The 16,475-nt window shown below is 51.7% G+C and overlaps 1 protein-coding gene across 8 annotated transcripts in view; it reads right to left on the bottom strand.

The window, feature by feature from the left end:
* Positions 1-16,475, bottom strand: part of RFX2 (regulatory factor X2) — a 65,857-nt gene that overhangs the window by 10,939 nt on the left and 38,443 nt on the right. For 4 of the 8 annotated variants that reach the window (XM_087922568.1, XM_087922569.1, XM_087922571.1 and 1 more), the window contains 8 exons: positions 10,694-10,875; positions 8,899-9,018; positions 6,494-6,609; positions 5,118-5,236; positions 4,819-4,937; positions 4,332-4,483; positions 1,866-1,963; positions 1,082-1,231 (listed from right to left, as the gene is read on the bottom strand). In XM_087922568.1, coding sequence (XP_087778694.1) covers positions 1,082-1,231; positions 1,866-1,963; positions 4,332-4,483; positions 4,819-4,937; positions 5,118-5,236; positions 6,494-6,609; positions 8,899-9,018; positions 10,694-10,875 — 1,056 coding nt within the window. Of the gene's footprint in view, positions 1-1,081; positions 1,232-1,865; positions 1,964-4,331; positions 4,484-4,818; positions 4,938-5,117; positions 5,237-6,493; positions 6,610-8,898; positions 9,019-10,693; positions 10,879-16,475 lie in introns of all 8 variants that reach the window. The other 4 variants (XM_087922567.1, XM_087922573.1, XM_087922570.1 and 1 more) reach the window with 1 other exon arrangement.

The following is a 16,475-nucleotide window of genomic DNA, read 5'->3' as shown; positions in this document are numbered from 1 at the left end:
CTACTAACTAGAGCATACAAAACATTTGCTAGATCAATACTCAACTACAGCTCATCAGTCTGGAACCCACATTACGTATCTGATATTAGCACGGTTGAGAAAGTCCAGAAATATTTCACAAAAAGAGTTCTCCACTCCTCTACTCGTTGTAGTATACCTTATGCCACCAGACTTAAAATTCTAGACCTAAAAAACCTGGAACTACGCCGCCTTTGGTCTGATCTAAGTATAGTATATAAAATCATACATTGCAATGTCCTACCTGTCAATGAATACTTCAGCTTCAACCACAACAACACAAGAACACACAATAGATACAAACTCAAGGTTAACCGCACCAAACTCGACTGCAGGAAATACGACTTCAGCAACAGAGTGGTCAATGTCTGGAATCCTCTACCCGACTCTGTGGTTTCTTCCCCAAACCCCAAAAACTTTAACCTTAGACTTTCTACTATTGACCTCACCCCTTTCCTAAGAGGTCTGTATGAGGCATGCATAAGTGTACCAATGTGCCTACTGTCCCTGTCCTATTGTTTCTTTTATTTTTCTTATATGTATCCATGTATTCATAACTATGTTTTTACTTATACCTATTATCTTGTAAGCAATTGACAAACAAACATAAATAAATAAAAATAAGTAAAAGATTCAGTAGCACTGATGATGTTCCCGAGTCGGATCATGAAACGTCTGCAAGAAACACCACCCAGCTCAGAGAGCACTGAGGACCCCACAGTCATTCTCCTCCCCTTCCTCCTCCTCCCCCTCCTCTCTGCAAACTCCACTCCCTTCTATCACTGATGAAGTTCCCTAGTTGGGTCATGAAACGTCTGCAAGAAACACCACCCAGCTCAGAGAGCCCCAAGCGACCCCCTACTCTTAATTCCCAAATTCTCACTATTTCTGGCAAACAAAAACTCTATTACACAGTGTCGTTTTCGGGCCGCGTCCTGCTACAGAAGTGCCGGACTAGGAGTCCCACCCACCAGGGTGCCCATGGCCGCAAGGCAGCCCTGCCTGCTGCCCGCCCACCCACCCCCACCAACACGCCCAGGAGACCCCCGAGTCCTGAACTGACCTGCACGTTGGCAAAATCCACCCGGTTGAGATCGCTGAGCATTTGGTTGATCTGGGAGGTGTTCTGGAGGACGGCCCGGGCGGCCTGAGCCAGGTGGTTCAGAGAGGTGTACCTGCGCAGGGTCTGGGCAAAGGCACTCACCACGCTCACCTGGGGGAAGAGAGAGAGCAGGAGGCTGCCCAGGTAGGAAGCCAGGAGGAAGCAGTCCCCCGATACTTATGGTGACACCTCCAAGGCAGACAAAATTACCCAAGGAACAATTGATTGGATACATCATATATGGGCACAAACTGGTGAAAAACCGACTCTGAAAGTTCCCGCGGCTTTCACCTGATTAAAAGTCAAAGTTTCCCTCAAAGTTTCCCCAAACAAACAGTCGCACGGTCCAATCAAAAGGCTGCCCGGTTGCTTGGTTACTTGGCTCCTCCTCTGGCCAGCCCCCTGTGAGAAGGTCCTTGGTTCCCACAGGGTAACTTTCTCGTTTCGGCTCACTTTCAGGGTCGACCTTCCCTTTCTAAATTTTAAAGATATTTTGTGTGTGTGTGTGTGTGTGCGCGCACCCGAGATGAGAGATTAGGTCGGTCATGGGTCTCCACGGAATCCCACCACGGATGCAAAGGGCACCATCGTGTCCTTGGCAAGACGAGGTCGAGAGCCGGCCCTGGCGTCCCGGTGCCCCCTTCAAGGAGGAAGAGGGTAGCGAGGGTGACATTTTGGGTGGGAATTTTGTTCCTGGGGGGGTGGGGTGGGGGGGGTGGGGGAGACCACGGCGCTGCTTGCTTACCTTACTCTGGACCACGGGCTGCGGGAACTCGCTCATGGCGCTCATCAGCCAGCCTTCCAGGCTCTTGGCAAAGTTGCGGATGGCTTGGGTCAAGGTGCCTGCGGCGGAAGAGAAGGGAGCGGCCTCAGCCGAGACGGGCAGCTGCGATCCCCGACCGGAAGACCCAAAGGGGCTTCTTCCCCCCCCCCTCAAAAAAAAAAGCAACTGGAGTTTTCTGATTTTTCGTTTGGAGAGGGTTCGCTTCTCCTCCAAGAAGCTTCTTCTTCAGCTCTGACTGGATGGTTGGGGAAGGGAAGGATGGAGACTCCTTGCAGACCGCTGGGACATTTGCATCCTTTTTAAGAGAGTCGTTGAGGCCGCTTGGTGGTTTTACCTGCGACCTCGGGGGTCACCTTGGAACTGCTGAATGGACTCTGTGGTAGACCAGAGACGGACGATGTGGTCAGCAGTTCTAAGATGGCCCCACACGCCATTTGTACTACTCAGGTGATCCTATGGCCCACAACAATCTGGGTCCTCCTTTTACTGACCTCGGAAGGAAGGATGGAAGGTTGAGTCAACCTTGAGTCTGTCAGGATCGAACTGCCGGCTGTGGGCAGAGTTAGCCTGGAATACGGCATTCTAACCATTGTGCCACCATGACACCACTGTATTAGGAAATATCTTCAGGGCTAGGATGGAGAGGGCTTTGTGGAATGGGGAGAGGAAAGGCGGAGGAGGAGGAAGAGGAGGAGGAGAAAGGGAGGAGGAGGAGGATTATGGGGTCCTTGGTGCTGATAGGTGACACAAGTAGGTGACATCATCAGAGTTGAAGGGAGTGCTGTGTAGATACAAGTGGGTTGCCCTGTTTAGTGTAAGGTACAGCAGGAGCATTGATTTCTACTCGGTAGTTCCTAAAACAACTGTTTGTCAACTAAAAAAATACTCCTTTGATCTTTTTAGTTGCCAGCAGAAAGGGAGAGAAAGCAGCGCATTCCTTAAATGCTTCAGATAACTGCTAGGCAGTCCAAAGCTGTCTGCGTGCAAGATTATTATTGGAGAGCATGATTGATGACTCTTGGCTATGGATGTGTCCCATTGGAGAATATACACCTAGGGGGGGTGGGAGGAAGACCAGGGTGATGAATGAATGTATTTTAGTGTCAGTTGCACCCAGGCTAATGCCAACATGGCCGCTCCTAATAAATCATTTTTTTTTTTTACTCTGAGAGATGTGGCTAGAGACTTATGATTTGAATGGAGGTGGATTTGTTGGGAGCTATTTTTTTTACCAATCCAAAATACGCTAGAGAATTGTGTGAGACTGAGGCAAACCAGCCATCAACGGGCACAGAGAGATAAATAACACGTACACACCGTTCAGAACCACAAGACCAAAAGGGGAATTCTGGGAGTTGGAAGTCTACCCATTTTAAAGTAGGTGAGACTGAGAAACCCGGCCAGAGCAGGAATCTGTATTTTGGTACCCGCTAAACCCCTCCCCATCAAAAGAGAACCCGCCACTGCCCAAAGCAGTATGTTTCCACGGCGCTTTCTCCCCATGGCTGGTTATTGAAATCCAGTTCCTTATCCTACCCTCTGGAACAACTCTGAGGTTTTTCAGGCTGGCGAGAACCTCAAACTCTCCACCGATGCCCCGTGTTCAAATCCCTTAAAGAACGGGAAGCTTAAAAAAAGGCCCCCAAGGTATTGTACCAGAGATATACAGTAGAGAACTGATACATTTGATTGTGAATGTACTAAAAGCAGCTAGAATTGTTATTTGCAAAGAATTGGAAAAAGGAGGAAATACCAACACAGGAGGAAGTTATTAAGAAAATAGTGGAATGTGCTGAAAATGAGTAAATTGACATTTGAAATTAGAGAACAAGAAAAAAAAACAGTATTATAAGATATGGGATTTATTTTATCAATGGTAAGAAAAAAAAGTGTGGAAATGATATATTTTATAGATAAATTTGCAATATAAAAATAATAGAATTTAAGAGAAAATGATATAAGAATGTATTTTTTATTAGATGCAGTGGCAATGGAAGTTACATTACATATTGGTTTAAAATGTTGAATATCCTATATGAAGTGGTGGAACAAATAGTTATTGTTAAATGAAAGAACCATAATGATAATAATACTTATATATATACATAAAATGGAAAATATGAGAATTTATGGGACTTGTGAAGGAGGACTACAGACACGTAGCACAAAATAAACGCAACCAGTCGACACACTGTACGTAACTGAAAGATGGTTTCATGTTTTTATGTATTGTTTTGTCTGTGTTTGTTTAGAAAAATAAAAAACTTTATAAAAAAAGAAAAGGCCCCCAAGGATTTGCGGAGAGGAAATATGATCGAAAACTCGGTGATGGAGGAGTCTGAGCTGAATGGGGAAGAGGAAGAGGCGGGTTCGTGCACCCACGCACGCACACACACACACGCAGACACCCTGGTCCCTTTTACGCACCGGGAACAGGCCGGAGAACGTCCGGGATGAGAATCTCCACCAGGGTTTGGTACAAGAGGTGGTCACAGCTCCGCATCCAGGCCAGGATGGGCTCGTGTTTGCATAAGGCGATCAGCTGGTGTCTCGGGAGGATGGCTTCGTAGGACTCTTCGCTGCAAAGGGAAGGCATGACTGAAAGCATCCGGGCCGCCCCTCTTCCTAAAAAAATCCCCTCCAAGGACTCGTCTCCGCATTCGGAGCCAACGCTTCGAGGGCAGAGTTAAAATACAGGTGGTCCCCCACTGTCCACTAAAAAAATATGCTCGTTTGGTCTTTTTAGTTGACAGCAGAAAGAGAGCGTGTCATGCCCTTGTTAACAGCCAGGCTCTGAGGGAGAGGAGGGACAGCCGGCAGGGAGTGGCGGTGTGATTGCGGAGGTTGTGGAGGCCGCCTCTGAATTCACTTTGAGCCTAACTGTCACGGGAAGCAGAGAGGCCTGTGGTGTTACCTGGAGGCTCCGGCAGCAGAAGCGCCCGTCCGGCTGGGGATGGATTCGGAATTCCAGAAGGAACGCCAAAGTTTCTCGAGGAATGGCAGCTGGAGGCTCACCACCACTTCGACGTTGGCCTGCAGGGACAGACGCCCCCCGCCCCCATCAGATTTCGTTCCAGCGTGCGGGAGACCGAGGGAGCAAGGCATCTCTGGACAGAGGTGCTCCCGTGGTTGCCAATTAGACGCCGCACAGCGAGCCAATGGAGGCAGGGCCCCCCAGGAAGGGCCGCATCAAACCTGGCCTCACAGAATCACCTCGCAATGCCGGCGGTAGAAGAGCTGCAGAGCCTGGAGGTCGCGCGTCTCGATCCCTTCCTGCAGGAGGACGCTTTCCGGATTCAGGACCGGGAATTCAGGCAGCACGTGAGTGACGTCTGCGGGGCAAGAAAAAAAATTGTTTGGGAGGGGTTTTGTTTGTTTTATGCACCGTTGCCATAATTGTAGTATCAGGGTTCCAGTTAATACACCCATTTCGGAAGCATCTTCAGGGCAGCCATGTAGTTTCAGTCAATGCGGCTAAATTTTTGTTATACGGCTGGCAAAATTAGGCGGAATCTTAACTGCCCACTGGTGATCCACCGCGAATCGCAAGATATTACCAGTAGCCCTTCTGACTTAACGACCACAATTGTGACCCAAGTTTCCATGGTTAATACGTTGTGTCCCGTTTTACGACTTTTCTGGCCACAGTGGCTAAGGGGGAACCCCTGTGATGGTAAAGTTAGTCCCTCGGTCGTGAAGTGAATCCCCATTGACTTTGCTTATCAGAAGGTCACAATCCTGGGCCACTTGACCACGGGGACACGGCAATGGTCGTAAGGGTGAAAAACAGTCACTTTTTTTCAGTGCTGTCATAACGTCAATCACTAAACAAATGGTTGCAAGCAGAGGGCTCTCTGTACTTCAAAGCCTCGCACGATCTGGCTTTGAGGCGCTGGCTTGGAGCCTGGGATTCAAATTTATATATAGATTAAATTTATGTACCGTCTACCTGCCAGGGACCTACCTGTGCGAGGCTTGCCAAAAGATAACAGACAAGAAATAATTTGCAAAATAAGAATCTTCAAATATAAACTCAGGATACTGGAATGTCCAGGAGGCTGGAGTTTTCAAAACGTCTTTGCTTCCTGCAAAGTACGTTCTCTGCACAGCTGCCTTTTATCTTCTTGAAGGAGGGGCCATTACTTTGCAGCCTTACTCTTGAGTCGCCCGTGCTGTTGTAACTGCTCTTTCCTCCGAGCAAACCTGCGCGCATGTGCGCTTGGCACAGGCTCCTCAGGAAACTCATCGCTGCTGCCAGCCCCCACAATCTCCCAAGGCAGCAGTCCACTCCCCAATGGTCCCGGCCCCTCATCTGAGTCCTCGCTCTCCTCCGCCGTCCGCACCTGCTGCTGGCTAACCACACCATCAGGTTACTCTGATGCTGACCCTGACTCCCACACCTCCTCCTCCTCCTCCTCCTCCTCCTGATTTGGCTGCTGGAGGGCTGCCGGCACATCATGTCGGATAAGGATATAGGGTGGCAAGTAAATCGAATCATTAAACCCAAAGAAGGTAAAAAAATTTGGGGGTCCTGTAAAATGCACTTTATTGACCAAGACCGACAGCAGGCAATCGGAAGCATTTCTCACCAATGTATTGCTGGTGGTGTTGACACTGGGCCGCTACTGACTCTTCGGGGGTAGTGTGGGGGGCACTGATGCTCCCCCCCTCTGTTGCACCATCCAACTTCTGGGAAGGTCGGTACCTGCAGAACGAGAGGGGAAGAGACTCCTTTTATGAGGGCTTTCAGGGAAGGAAGGAAGAATAAGGGCGTAACAGAATTGGAAGGGACCTGAGAGGTCCTCTAGTCCAACCCCGTTTGAGCAAGAGACCATGTTGGACAAACGGTTGTCCGATCTCTTCTTCAAAACTTCCAGTGCTGGAGCACCCACAACGTCTGGATTGCTAGAATATAGAATAACAGAATTGGAAGGCACCTGGGAGGTCTTCTAGTCCAACCCCCTGCCCAAGCAGGAGACCTGATGTCATTTCAGACAAATGGTGGTCCAGTCTATTTTTAAAAATCTCCAGTGTTGGAGCAGGTAGAACTTCTGGTGGCAAGCTGTTCCACTGGTTCATTGTTCTTAGCGTCGGGAAATTTCTCTTTATTTCTAGGTTGGATGCGGGGGCGGGCTTCAAAAAATTTAGCACCCGGTTCTGTGGCCCAGTTGCCGGGTGGGCGTGGCCACGGTGGGCGTGGCCTAGTCAGCATCCTTCACTACCCTGGCCTGGGAGTAGAAATGGGCTGTGGGGGGGGGGCTGTTTTCACCCTCCCCAGGCTCCGGAGGCATCTCTGGAGACTGGAAACGGGCCCATTTCTGGCCTTCCAGAACTTCCAGGCGGCCCATTTTTTTGTCCTCCCGGAGCTTCCACGCAGGCCCTGTACTTTCCTGCGATCCAAAACGGGCCATGCAGGGACTCCCGGGTGGGGCCAGCCAGGGGTGGATTTGCCGGTTCGCCAAACTGGCCACAAAATCAACAACCGGTTCGGCTGAACCGGTGTGAACCGTGTGAGCAGAGGATTCCCTGGTTGGATTTCTCTTGGATAAACTTCCACCTGTTAACTTCTTGTCCCGGCCTTGCGTGCTTTGGAAAACAGGTTCATCCCTAGTGGTGTGTTTGTGTGTGTGTGTGTGTGTATGTGGTTGGGTGGGTGGGGGGGACAGCTGGTCAGACGGGACTTCTGGAAACTTCCAATTTCTTCAAGGCAAGCCGGCCATTCAGCCCCAGTTTTATTTGTTTTGATCGATTAGCCCTCGGGCCGTATCGAAGGGCAGAGTTCCAGGTGTCAGGATTCCGGCAGTTACCCCCCCCACTCCCATTTAAATCATGAGTCTCGAGCCAAACTTCCAAAACTCAAAAAGGATTTATCGGGAGTTAACATGTCTGGCACTGCTTGGGTGTAGCCGACTCTGAGATATATCATTCACTGTCACCCTTGACCCTGGTTTCCCCCACCCCCCAGGGGTATTGTAATTCATATCCTCCAATGGGACACATCCATAGCGTCATGCCCCTAGTGGAGACTGACTCCGAGACAGCCGACAGGGAATGGAGGTGTGGCTCCGAGGGTTGTGGAGGAGGCTGGGGAAGGGCAGAGGCCGGCTGGGCAGTCAGAGAAGGACCCAGGCCCATCCCCTCTCCATCCTAGGGCAGGAAGGGAGGAGCGGATAAGGGAGAAATGTGAATAGGGTGGTCTACGGGGGAGGTAAGGGCCCTGATCCCCTTCATGGGCTGCAGCTGTGACAACTGAGTAAGAGGACGGACATGCGTATTGGCAAACGCTGGAAACAAAGCATGGAAATATCTCTAGTTTATGGTTTCTCTCTGGGTTTGGCGTCCTTCCCAGTGTGTGTTCTGTTATCTGTGGACGTCCACCAGGCCTTCTCTCGCCTGGTTTGTGTTGCTTTTTTCCTTCTTCTTGTCACTGTTTGTGTGGGAGTTTTTTGTCTTTCCCACAAGGATATTCAGAGCTTGGAAGCAAAGCAAAGGAATAAAAGGGGCTTCCCCTGTTTTCATCACACATAGCCCAGAGTCATCAATCATGATCTCCAGGTAGAATTGTGCAGGGCAGAAACTTCAAGTCACCTAGTTTACTATCTTTGAAAACATTTGTGGAATGCACTTTCGATTTCCAAGCTGCCAGCAGTGCTCTTTCAAACCACTTTTCCCTCCTCTTTTCTGTTGGCAGCTCGAAAAAGAGAATAGAAATAGAAATATTTCATGAGATGACACCAGAAACAAATCATTACTAAGACTTGATAACAGTGATTTCAAACGAACACAGCTACGTGGGCTTTCTGGATGGAGCGAGGGGGTTTGGAGTGGCACACCGACTTCGCCTTATATTTTTGAGGAAGTCACCTTTAAAAAAAACCCAACAACATGGAATTTCTTTCTCCTTTGCGGTGTGTGGAGGTGGTGTCTTCTTCTGACTTCTGTCATTCCATGAGGACTAGCAACATGAGTTTGCAACGTGCCGCTAAGCTCCTACCTCTGCTTCTGGTGGGCTGGTTGCTGCCTCATGGCCATGTACTGGGCATCTTCCTGCAAACGGTTGAGCGGCGACTCTGGCTTGAGACGGATCCCGTAGTAATGGTACTTGGAGTTCCCCCTGCGGAGGAGAATGGGCAGCGGGTTATTTCCAAGAAGGGTCGACTCCCGCCGTCTCCATCCTCATTACCCTCTTCGCCCTTGAGGGGGCGCCATGAGGCCATGTCCGGGTTCTGACGTCATTAGCAGAGCCGGAAGTTAGTATTACCTTTATGGTCCGAGTACAACAGGTGTACGATGAGCCTCTCACGGCCCCCAACACAACTCGCAGTGAGGAGAGAAGTCCCTAACCCAGTCCCAATCCTATTACACGGTCTAATAAGGGACCCCGTAGGTCATCTAGTCCAACCCCCTGCCCAAGCAGGAGACCCTACGCCATTTAACAGATTAACAGAGTTGGAAGGGACCCTGTAGGTCATCTAGTCCCACCCCCTGCCCAAGAGGAGGCCCTGTGCCATTATACAGATTAACAGAGTAGGAAGGGACCCTGTAGGTCATCTAGTCCAACCCCCTGCCCAAGCAGGACACCCTATGCCATTTAACAGATTAACAGAGTTGGAAGGGACCCTGCAGGTCATCTAGTCCAACCCCCTGTCCAAGAGGAGACCCTACGCCATTTAACAGATTAACAGAGTTGGAAGGGACCCTGTAGGTCATCTAGTCCAACCCCTTGCCCAAGCAGGAGACCCTAAGCCATTTCACAGATTAAAGAGTTGGAAGGGACGCTGTAGGTCATCTAGTCCAACCCCCTGCCCAAGCAGGACACCCTACGCCATTTAACAGATTAACAGAGTTGGAAGGGACCCTGTAGGTCATCTAGTCCAACCCCCTGCCCAAGCAGGAGACCCTAAGCCATTTCACAGATTAAAGAGTTGGAAGGGACCCTGTAGGTCATCTAGTCCAACCCCCAGGAGATCTTACACCATTTCTGACACATGCAGTTCAGTCTCTTCTCGAAAGCCTCCAGTGTTTGGAGCACCCACAACTTCCGAAGGCAACTTTTGTTCCATGGGTTCCCTTGGTCATCATCCAAACGGCACGGTGATGCCCACGGGTGTGTGTGTGTGTGTATGCGTTTAAAAAGACCCTCTCCGCCCCCTCTCTCGCCCAGAATTCCCTGCAGCCAAGGCCGGGAAACCCTTCTCGGAAAGCAGCCCTGGACACCAGAGAAAAAGCCAAAAAAAAAAAAACCAAAAAAGGGGGTGGGGGGAGAGGAAAAAAAAAGGCCGGCCCAGTTGCCGAAAGGATCCCGAATGCCTTGCAGAAGGGAATTCCCCCCTCCGCCCAGTCCTCCTGAAACCGGGGATCCTTTCTGGGCTCGGGGGTGTGTGTGTGTGTCTGCGTGTGTATCTGTGTGTGTGTGTCAAAAAAGGGCATGATGGCGGCTTCTCCCAAATAAGTGGACCCCCAAATATCCCGCCTCCCCACTTCCAAGCTCCCAACTCTTGTCAGACCGGAATGAGACCACTCCACCGCGGCCGCCTCTCCACGGCAAACTCGCCAGGGGACAGTTTAACCATTCAAATGGGCTTAAAACGAAGCAAGAAAATCTTGGAATTGCGGCCGTTCCCTCCCACTGGGCTCCCTCCCTCGGCCCCCGTTCTTTGGACCGGTCCGTTCCGCCCTTTCTTCCATATTCGCGTCGCTCTTGCCCCGTGGAGAGCCGGGCTGTGGCCAGGGGGCCGTGGCCAGTGGTCCCAGATGCCCGCCCGTGCCCCCCGCCCCCCGTTGCAGACCTGGTGCCCAGCCGGCGCGTCCTCAGGCCCATGAAGACCGAGCGGATCAGCTTCCCGAAGGAGGCGGCGTTGACCGGGTCCAGCTTGTGCTCCTGGCAGTGGCGCAGGTAGTGGTTGTAGAGGGAGCTGCGGGGCAGGCTGACCCCCTCCGCCGTTTCGTAGTTGTCCAGCAGCCACTGCAGCTGCTTGGAGGAAGGGGAGATGAGGCAAGGGGAGAGAAGAGAAGGAGGAGAAAAGAAGAGAGGAGAGGAGAGAAAGAGGAGAAAAGAAAGAAGGGAAGGGAAGAGAAGAAAAGGTAAGAGAACAGAAGAGAAAAGAGAAGAGAACGGAAGGGAACAGAAGAGAAGGGAAAGAAAGAGAAAAGAAAAAAACAAGAAAAGAGGGAAGGGAAGGGAAGAGAGGAAAAGGGAGGGGAACAGAAGAGAAGATAAGGGAAGGGAAGGAAAGAGAAAGAGAAAAGAAAAAAGGAGAAAAGGGAGAAGGGAAGAAAAGGGAACAGAAAGGAAGGAAAGGAAACAGAAAAGAGAAGAGAACGGAACAGAAGGGAAGGGAAAGAGAAAGGAGAAAAGAGAAGTGAAAGAGAAGAGAAGAGAGAAGGGGAGGGAAGAGAAGAAAAGGAAACAGAAGAGAAGAGAAGGGAAGGAAAGAGAAAAGAGAGAAAAAGTAAGAAAAGAGAGAAGGGAAGAGAGGAAAAGGGAAGGGGACAGAAGAGAAGAGAAGAGAAGGGAAAAAAAGGAGAGAAAGAGAAGAGAAAGAAGAGAAGGGAAGAGAAGAGAAGAAAAGGGAAGGAAAGAGAAAAGAAAGAAAAACAAGAAAAGAGAGAAGGGAAGAGAGGAAAAGGGAAGGGGGCAGAAGGGAAGAGAAGGGAAGGGAAGGAAAGATAAAAGAAGAGAAAGTGAACAAAAGGGAAGAGAAGGGAAAGAGAAAGAGAAGAGAAAGAAAAGAGAAGGGAAGAGAAAGAGGAACAGAAAAGAAGAGAAAGAGAAGAGAAAGAAAAGAGAAGAACAAGAGGAGAGAAAAAAAGAGAAATGAAGAGAAGAGAGAAGGAGAGAAAGAGTAAAGGAAAGAGAAAGAGGAGAGAGGGAAAAGGGGAAGAGAAGAAAAAGGTCAGAGGCCATCCCACCCCAAAAGAGGACCTGACCAAGTGGGGACACGACGTCTGGGAGATGGGAAAGGCGGCTCAGCCTCCTTGGGGAGTGTGTGGGGGGGGTCACCTTCTGGGGTCCCCCGTACCTCTTTTCACCCTTTGTCCCCCCCCCTCCAAGAAGCAGGGCCCCTCCTGGGAGGGCCCCCACAGCAAAGCAATGGCCGGGAGCCCGGGGCGCAGTGGGCAGAATGCAGTACAGGTAGTCCTCATTCAGCGACCGTTCGAAAGTTACAACGGCGATGAAACCGGTGACTTATATGGCCCCCGTGGTCAAAACTCAAGATGCTTGGCAAGGGACCCACACTTATGACGGTTGCAGCGTCCCTGGGAGGTGGGGGGGGGTGTCACGTGATCCCCTTTGGTGACCTTCTGACAAGCCGAGTCAAGAGGAAAAGCCGGGTTCGCTTAACGACTGGGTGGCTAACTTATCAACGGCGGCGATCCACTTAACAACCGAGGCAAGGGAGGTCGTCAAAATGGGGCTTAATGAGTGCCTCACTTAGCAACATAAATGTTGGGCTCAGTTCGTGGCTGCAAGTCGAGAACTCCCCGCATTGCAGGCAAACTCTTACGTTCCCACAGCCAGCGGTTCGATCCTGACCGGCTGAAGATCAACTCGTCCTTCTGAGGTCAATAAAACGAGGACCCGGATTGTTGGGGGAGGGGCAAAATGGAGGAGTGGTCCCTCCAACCTTTCCCCCTTGGAGGCCTGTTAGAATCTGACTCCGAGGGAGGGGAGGAACAACCGACGGGGAGTGGGAGTGTGGCTGCAGAGGATGTGGAGGAGGCTGGGGAGGGGCAGAGGCCGGCTGGGCAGTCAGAGGAAGACCCAGGCCCGTCCCCTCTCCATCCTAGGGCACGCAGGAAGGAGAGGATAAGGGAGCAACATGAATGGCATGGTCTATGGGGGAGGAAGAGGCCTTGATCCCCTTCGTGGGCTGCAGCTGTGAGCCCTGTTTAAAAGGACCCAGTGCGCATGGCAAAGTTGCTGGAAGAAAAGCGTGAAAATATTTCCAGTCTGTCAGTTCTTATCTGCGTTCTGGTGTCCTTCCCAGGGTGTGTGTGTGTATTTCGGTATCTGTGGACATCTTCAAGCCCTTCTCCTTAATTCCTTCCGTGTGGTTTGTGTTGTTTTTTTTCCTATTTATAATTTATATGTATTTTGAGTTTGAGTTTGAACGGCATTTCTTCCTTTTCACCACTGTTTGTGGGGGAGTTTTTTTTTCTCTCCAGTCAGTGATAATTGCAGCTTTGAAGCCAAGTTGAAGGAATTAAAGGGACTTCACCGGTTTTTGTGACTTGGTTGCTTTTGTAACCCACTCTGGGTCATCACACCTGGCCTGCCGCAAGGGAGGGGAAACGTGTGGGTGGCAGGCGTCCACGCACCCACCTTCCGTTCACACTAGGGTTTCGCGCACGAGCGCAAGGTGCCCGCCACTCGCACGAGGGTGGTAACCGCGCCATGACCCGTCGCTTTTGCATCCTGGGGTGAAACAGGATACGGCCCCGTAGTGGGCTGTGATCCGTGGCGGGGTGGGGGTGGGCGGGCTGTGGACTCCCTGCCACGGAGTACCTGATGCCCCCTTGCCCAGTGCATCCCACCAACCCATCCGAGGCCAGGCCCTCAAGAGGCGAAGGGAAGGGGAAGCCAAGCGCCAGGCAGGGAAAGAGGGAGGGGTCCCCAGGGGGAATAAAAGAGAGAGTGAGGGGGGGGGGCGTGTTAGAAGCGAAGAGGGCTGGGCAGGGGGGATCGAACTCGACATCAGATTTGGATGCCACGTTCCACGCTGCCACATAGCCTGAGAAAGTGGGTTGTTATGTGTTTATTGGATCACCGTGTGTGTGTGTCTGTGTGTGTGTGTGTGTGTGTGTGTGTGTGTGTGTGTGTAATAGCAGGGTTATTGTAAATTACAGGGTTAGGCTGTGTTAATTGTTATAAAGTCAGTGTGGGGATGTGGTTGCTCTCCAATCTGGCTTTGAACAGATCATTGTTACTGTCAATACTGAACGTCACCTGGAGATTCTACGTTAAACCTTTTTCCTCGTGTCTCACCGACTTGTGAAAGCCAGCGAGTAACGTGATTTGTGGTAAATGTATCCCGTGCGTAGCAGGCTGTGACAGTGTGTGTGTGTGTGTGTGTGTGTGTGTGTGTGTGTGTGATTTCAATTGACTAGCTCTAAGTAGACAAAATAAAATCCTTTTCTTAGTTCAAGGTCATGGAGTGCGGCACAGGAGGAAAGAAGGATCTTGCTCTGCGATGGATCATGATTGGTCCGTGTGATGGGATGATGGGAGAAAAGGGGGTGGGTTTGTCGTTTGGGACATCGTGGGAAGCCCAGGAAACTTTTGGTATCGAAATTCCACAGAGGTACCAGGTGTGATTTCTAATCTTTTGAGACGATGCTGGTCTCGGAGTTCCTGATCGGAATGGAGGCTCCCTGGAACACTGACGTTCGATTTCATCGAGGGCCGCCGCCAGCGTTGTGTTTGATCTTGGAGGTCGTGGCCAGCTCAATGTCACTCCCCGAGGCTCCGTTTTCGACCACGACAGCTCCTGCAGCCCTCTCCCAGTGAAAATGGAGCAGGCGGCCTCATCGGGCCTCTGTTTTCACTGGCGGAGGTCTGCAGGAGGCCGTCGTGGCCCAAAACGGAGCCTGGTTGGACCACGCATGCTCGCCCCAAGCTCCGTTTTCGCTGGCAGAGATCTGCGGGAGGCCGTCGTGGCCCAAAACGGAGCCTGGTTGGACCACGCATGCTCGCCCCAAGCTCCGTTTCGCTGGCAGAGGTCTGCGGGAGGCCGTCGTGGCCCAAAAGCGGAGCCTGGTTGGACCACGCATGCTCGCCCCAAGCTCCGTTTCGCTGGCAGAGGTCTGCGGGAGGCCGTCGTGGCCCAAAACGGAGCCTCGTTGGACCACGCATGCTCGCCCCAAGCTCCGTCTTCGCTGGCAGAGGTCTTCAGGAGGCTGTCGTGGCCCAAAACGGAGCCTGGTTGGAGCACGCATGCTCGCCCCAAGCTCCGTTTTCGCTGGCAGAGGTCTGCAGGAGGCTGTCGTGGCCCAAAACGGAGCCTGGTTGGACCACGCATGCTCGCCCCAAGCTCCGTTTCGCTGGCAGAGGTCTTCAGGAGGCTGTCGTGGCCCAAAACGGAGCCTGGTTGGAGCACGCATGCTCGCCCCAAGCTCCGTTTTCGCTGGCAGAGGTCTGCAGGAGGCTGTCGTGGCCCAAAACGGAGCCTGGTTGGACCACGCATGCTCGCCCCAAGCTCCGTTTTCACTGGCAAAGGTCTGCAGGAGGCTGTCGTGGCCCAAAACGGAGCCTGGTTGGACCACGCATGCTCGCCCCAAGCTCCGTTTTCGCTGGCAGAGGTCTGCGGGAGGCCGTCGTGGCCCGAAACGGAGCTTGCGTGGCCTTCCTGAACTCCGTTATCACTGGCAGAAGCACCGCGAGCTGGTCCTTTGCTGTTTCCAAGGTGGCCCCCGCGGGCCAGATCTAAGCCCCCCCCCACAGGTCCGATCCGGGGCCCCGGGCCTTGAGTTTGACCCCCTTGGCTTCTTTCCAGCTTGGCGCCGAGGCCTAGAGAAGGTGGGGTAGGAGAGTAAGGGGCGAGGTGGGAGGGGAGAGGGAAGGCATTGGAACGGAAGGGGAGGTTGGGAGGCGGTTGGGAGCCTGAGACAGAGCCAACTCCTCAAGGTCACCGGCTGTGGAAGTCCAAGGCAGACGGAAAGTTCCCGAAACAAAGAAGGTTAGAGGGATTATGGGTTAAGGGGAGGTCCAAGGAGGAAGGTTTTCCTATGTTTGTCGGTGGAGATTCTCCATCATGCGGGTCGTGGTAGTCCCAAAGGTGCTTCCCCCTTCCCCCGAAGGAGGCAACTGGACTTTCTGGCTTTTTTCTTCTGAAGACATTTCGCTTCCCCTTGAAAAAGCTTCTTCAGCTCTGACTGGGGGGAAAGGGAAGGATTGATAGTCCTTGCAGACAAAGCAGGTCATTTGCATCCTTTTAGAGCAAGGCTCTTCAAACTTTTCAGACTTGTGGACTTCAACTCCCAGAATTCCTGAGCTCACATGACTGGTGGAAGAATCCTGGGAGTTGAAGTCCACGAGCCTTAATGCTCTCGAGTTTGAAGTCCCCTGTTTTAGAGAGACGTTGAGGCCGCCTGGAGGTTTATCTCAGGTGTCCTCAGGGCCACCGGAGTGGTGCAAATAGGTGTGGAGCCTTCTTGGAACTGCTGAAAGGACTCTGTTGTAGACTGGAGATAGATGAAGTCGTACCCCTCCCTCCTCAGTTGAAGGAGGGCTGTTCAATTTGGACACCGATGGCCTCTTGGTCCCCTCTTTCAAACCAGTGTTCCTCTCTGTCCAAAATGTGGACTTGGTTGTCTTCAAAAGAGTGGCCTTTGTCTTTTAAAATGCAGATGGATTGCTGAATCGAGTCCTGAAGGATTTGTCCTCCTAGGTTGTGCCGTGCGCTTGTGAAGTAGCTGTTTTGTTTCCCCAATGCACAGATCTGCACAGGGCTCACTGCATTGTGCTGCATGTACCACGATGCTCAGTTTGGCCTGGGGGTTTTATCCTTGGGGTGGACACAATCTGTCTCCAGACTACAACACAGTCCTTTCGGCAGTTCCAAGAATTAT

Source organism: Pseudonaja textilis, chromosome 1 (genome assembly GCF_049901715.1).
Source record: "Pseudonaja textilis isolate UNSWEBS1 chromosome 1, rPseTex1.2, whole genome shotgun sequence".
Lineage (NCBI taxonomy): Eukaryota > Metazoa > Chordata > Lepidosauria > Squamata > Elapidae > Pseudonaja > Pseudonaja textilis.
The sequence above is the reverse complement of the archived record's forward strand: the minus strand, read 5'-3'. Positions and strand labels throughout refer to the sequence as shown.